This window comes from Triticum urartu, chromosome 1A (genome assembly GCF_056163025.1).
Source record: "Triticum urartu cultivar PI428250 chromosome 1A, HENAU_Tu73, whole genome shotgun sequence".
Classification (NCBI taxonomy): Eukaryota; Viridiplantae; Streptophyta; class Magnoliopsida; order Poales; family Poaceae; genus Triticum; species Triticum urartu.
In genome coordinates this window covers 75428336-75433651 of record NC_141873.1, presented here as the reverse complement: position 1 = coordinate 75433651, position 5316 = coordinate 75428336, and the positions used below count along the sequence as shown (strand labels likewise).

At 51.5% G+C, this 5316-nt stretch overlaps 1 protein-coding gene across 1 annotated transcript; it reads right to left on the bottom strand.

Moving 5' to 3' along the window:
• Positions 1 to 4509: 4509 nt before the first annotated feature.
• On the bottom strand, positions 4510 to 5091 carry LOC147990104 (uncharacterized). The gene has a single exon (XM_087537109.1). It carries the CDS (start codon positions 5089 to 5091, stop codon positions 4510 to 4512), a length of 582 nt encoding a protein of 193 aa, XP_087393235.1.
• Positions 5092 to 5316: the final 225 nt, after the last annotated feature.

Here is a 5316-nt window from a genome sequence, read left to right as displayed (position 1 = left end):
TGTCATCCTGCTGTCGAGGCACATATGATCCACTCCTCGGGGGAGGGGTTGGCACTCGACGTCGATCATCACGATCGAATCGATGATCATACAGCTCATTCCTTCTGTACTGATCACGCCGGTCTCCACGTCCCTCACGCCTCGGAGGCGATCTTGGGCTGTGAGCTGACTGGACTGTATCCGCTGCAACGGATCGACTATGGATCCTGTTCCGTGACTGAGAAACAGCGGAATTCTGGTCTCCCGCTGCCCGGAGCAACGCTCTGATTTGCAACAAGCCTCTGCCAGCCTCTGAATGGGAGGGCTGAATCGACTCTGCTATACGGGCCGCAGCCGCCAAATTCTGAATCGGAGTACGATATACCTACGGGGGCGGAAAGAGTTGACGTCGACTGGATTCTGGAGCCCGTTGACGCGCTCGCTCATCGAGTATTCGCTGGAGATTCTCCAGTCGAGTGCGCTCGGCCAAGTTAGCCAAGCGCGCATCCTCCAAGGCTCGAGCCTCAGGGGTTTCTCCAACGATAGGAGTGTGGAGTGCATCCATGTACCGACGGCGAAGCTCCTCCCGCTGCAACGACGTGAGAGGCTCGGGGAGATACTCCTCGTGAGGACGCGACGGGTCGCCCCCATCCGCGCCTCCGTCAGCGCGGAGGAAACCGGGAGGACTCTGTGGCCCATCGATCACCAGAACCTCTGCAGCTGGGTCACAGCTGTCGCATTCGGATGCGGTCTCTGCGGAGCCAGTCGAGCAGGCCGTAGAGGGATTCGTCGGGCTCGATTGCAGCGACTTGTGGGGTGGCCGACTGGCGGGCCACCGCATTCCTCACCCACCTCTGAAGCCTCGACCGACCGGAGCGCCTGCGCCGGTGAGAAACAGGGCGGGGAGATGCCACAGGAGCCGACCGATACTGGGTCGACGGCTGCCGTAGGAGGACACCACGGACGCATGCGCGAAAGTGCGTCGCCCCACGGACGGGGAGCGCGTCGACGTCGAGTGGAGCCTCCTGAAGCCAAGCGGAGTCGTCGGCGATGAACGTGAGTGCGCCGAGACGGATCTCGCGGCCCTCCACTAAAGCTCCGTCTGAAACCATGATCAAAGAGATCGGAAAAAATCGCAACTTCTCCAACTAGGCGCTAAGACTCCTAGCCCCACGGTGGGCGCCAATTGTCGTGGTTCTGACTCTGACAGTGATGTAGGGGGGTATGTATGGAGAGGCTAGATCTTAGCTATGGAGGAGTTGTAAACACACGAGGATTACGAGTTCAGGCCCTTCTCGAAGGAAGTAACAGCCCTACGTCTCGGTGCCTGGAGGCGGTCGACTGAATTATGTGTGTGTGAATAACAGGGGTGCGAACCCTTGATACTGAGGGGGGGTGGCTTATATAGAGTTCGCCAGGCCCCTCCAGCCCTCAGTAATGCAGGGTTTAAAGTACATTAAGATTGGGGGTTACTGGTAATGCCCCTAATAAAGTGCTATGATGACCATAAAAGCTACTTAATGACCGACCGTTTGCGTGCAGGGTGACTTTAGATCTCCTGGTAGTCGAGTGGTTGGATCTTGGTCGAGTGATTGCTTCGTGGTCGAGTGTCTTGAATCCGTCGAATGGGATACCTCCAAGTCGATTGAAAGGTGACTTCTTCTAGGGATGTCCTTGGGTAGGGTACTTAGGACACGTCCATGCCCCTACCCTAGGTACATAGCTTCATCAGCGGCAGCCATGCACAGCGTGCTGGCTTTACCACATCTGAAGTCGCTACATGCGGGTCCCTGGGCATTGCATGCATGCCCCTGGGCCTTACATGCAGGTCCTTGGATTGTGCATGCAGGTCCCTGGTACGTGCCCCCCTTTCTGGAATCTGATCAAGCTCCGCCAAAAATTTGGTAATGAAGATATGGGTACTGAGGGGGCTCTGGAACTGCTCGTCATGGATAGCTCGACGTCTCACCCACCATATCGCCCACATTGTTACAAGCACACGTGCCAAATTCGCCATGGGGAGAGTGTCAACTAACCAGAACATCCACAGTTTAGCGTCGTCCGTATGGTTGGAGATGATGGTTCCAGTGATATCCTCATCAGAAAGAGCCCAAACACAGCGAGCCAAATGGCAGTCAAAAAGGGCGTGCCTCCAAGTATCCACCGCCGCGTGACAGATGCTACATTCAGCGGAATCACTCATGTTTCTATGTTGTCGGACAGCCCCTGTAGGTATGGATGATTTGGCTAACCTCCAGGCAAAAACACAGACTTTTGAGGGCACCGCCGCGCCCCAGAGTTTGGACCATGAACGACTATCGGCTACGACATTTGAGTGACCATCGTTGTGCTCCAACCAGTCCGTGCGTTGCTTCTTTGTCGCTGCAAGTAGTTTGTAAGCTGAACTCACTGTGAAGATCCCTCTTTTCTCATAATGCCACGACCAGAAATCCTCCTGGACCTTGCTGCTAAGTGGAATATTGAGGACTACCTCAACGTCCATCGGGTACAGATGTTCACGTAGCATCACACCATTCCATGTGCAGGTGACCGGGTTGATAAGTTCAGAAACAAGTTGGGGGGGTTCTGGGATTTCGGGCAAACCGGCCGAAGCTTATGGTCACGGGGGATCCAATTATCATGCCAAATGTTGGTCCGCTCTCCCGAACCGATGCGCTTCAGAAGGCCCAACTTAAGTGCATCCCGCCCCTCGATGATGGATCGCCATACTTGTGATGGGTTCTTCCCTAACTCTGCTTCGAGAATTGAAGAAGATGGGTAGTATACCGCTTGAAGGATCCTGGCGCTGAGGGAATCCGGCTGAGTCAGCAGCCACCATGCTTGCCGAGCAAGCAGCGCCAAGTTGAAGAGCTCAATATTGCGGAAGCCCATACCACCCATACTCTTAGGCTGTGACATGACTTCCCATGAAACCCAAGCAGTCTTCCTCTCGCCTTTTTTAGATCCCCACCAGAATTTCCGCAACAAACCATTGATGTGCTGACAAAGGCCTCGAGGTAGTTTGAAACAAGCCATGGAATAAGTAGGGATCGCCTGCGCAACTGATTTGATTAACACTTCCTTACCACCGACCGATAGCGCCTTCTCCATCCAGCCTTGCACATGCTTCCATATGTGGTCTTTTAGATACTTAAAAGACCCTTCCTTTGCTCTACCAACATCTGCTGGAAGGCCAAGGTATTTGTCTGACAGTTTTTTGTTCTGCACGTCTAAGATTTGTTTCACTTGTTGCTTCAAAGAATCCGAACAGCCCTTGCTGAAGAAGATTGATGACTTTTCCTTGTTGATTCACTGGCCAGAGGCCTCACAGCAACGTTGCAGCAAAGAATTCACCCTCATTGCCATCTCAGGAGTGGCATTGAAAAATAAGAGACTATCATCTGCAAATAATAAGTGATTTACCTCCGGAGCACCATCCGCCACCTTGATGCCTCGAACATTCTCATTTGGATCCGTCGACTTCAATAGACATGACAGACCCTCGGCAGCCAACAAAAAGAGATATGGGGAGATTGGGTCGCCTTGCCTGAGACCATGGGAAGGACTGAACTCCTCTTGCCTTTCACCATTGAAGATAACAGAGAAAGACACTGATGTGACGCACCTCATGACAATCTCTGTGAACCGTGCACTTATGCCTAGCTTTATCATAATCCGTTCAAGATAATTCCACTCAATTCTATCATAAGCTTTCATCATATCTAGTTTCAAAGCACAGAATCTGTTACCCTTTACCTTCCTTTGTTTCATGTAATGGAGACACTCATAAGCAGAAATGAAGTTATCCGTGATAAGACGTCCCGGTACGAATGCTGATTGTTCCTCAGAGATGATATCGGGGAGAATGAGATTTAGCCGATTAGCTAGCACCTTCGACGCGATCTTAAAGATCACATTGCATAGGCTTATCGGTCTAAACTGTCCTAAATTTTTTGGACTTGCAATCTTGGGGATTAACACAATGAACGTTTTGTTTATCTCCTCCGGGGAATCCTCTCCCTTTAGAACACTTAGCACCATATCCGTCACCTCATCACCGCACAACTCCCAGTGCCGCTGAAAGAAGTGTGCAGGAAAGCCATCGGGCCCGGGGGCCTTGGTTGGAAACATTTGGAACAAAGCCGCTTTCACCTCGGCGTTTGTATAACGGGCGTTAAGCATATCATTCATGGCAGCATCCACTCTGGGTGGTATGTGAGATAGTACCTCATCAATATCGGTCGTGTTTTCGGAGGCATACAGATTGCTATAAAAATTTGTTGCCAGGCTTGCCATCTCTTGATCATCCACGCAAACCGTGCCATCTGCATGTTCCAGCTCGCAGATGCGATTTCTAGCTTTGCGAGCACTGGCCTTCCGATGAAAAAATTTGGTATTGTTATCTCCCTCCGCCAACCACTGAATGCGAGCCCGTTGACGCCACATGATCTCCTCACGTAGGCAAAGTTCAGACATGCGGGCTTCTACATGTTCCTCTTCAGGCGATGGACCCCCACGGTCGGGAAGGGCTCAGAGTTCTGCAAGTTTCGATCGAAGCGATCGCAGCTCGGTTCTAACAGCACCAAAGGTGGTTCGGACCCACTTACGCAGCGTACCAGCCACATAAGCAAGTTTCTCAAACAGAGCTGCAACAGTATTGGCCTTTCCAGAAGTGTTCCAAGCTTCAGTTACCACATCCCCAAAACTTGGATCACGCTCCCACATGCATTCGTACCGAAACTGCTTCTGCTTTGCTCTCACACTCGAATCCACAAGATCCGTTTGTAATAAGATAGGGCAGTGGTCAGATTTGGCCGTTGTCAGGTGTTCCACCGAGGCAAACGGAAAGAGGGCCGACCATTCAGCCGTACCCAAAGCTCTGTCCAGCCTGACCCTACAAAAATAGCCTCCTGACACTTTCTTCTCCCAAGTCCAATCCAATCCACGATAACCAAAATCAGCCAATCCACAAATATCCACAGCCTCTCTGAAAGCCTCAATCTGTGCACTATCACGCTCATTTGGGCCAAATTGTTCCTCGGGCCGTAGAATTTCGTTGAGGTCACCAATGCACATCCATGGAAGCGTGCTCTCACCTCTCAACCTTGTCATTGTGTTCCAGGTTTTGTACCGGAGAGATCTTGTTGCTTCTCCGTAAAAACAAGAAAGACGCCACTGTTCCCTTCCTGGTTCAAGCACCCATGCGTCCACATGATACTCCGAAAAATTCTTTATTTCAACATTCAACGAGTTTTTCCAAAAGATACAGATACCTCCACTTCGACCACTACTACCAACAGCAAAACTGGAATCAAAACCTAACGAGAAACGAAGACC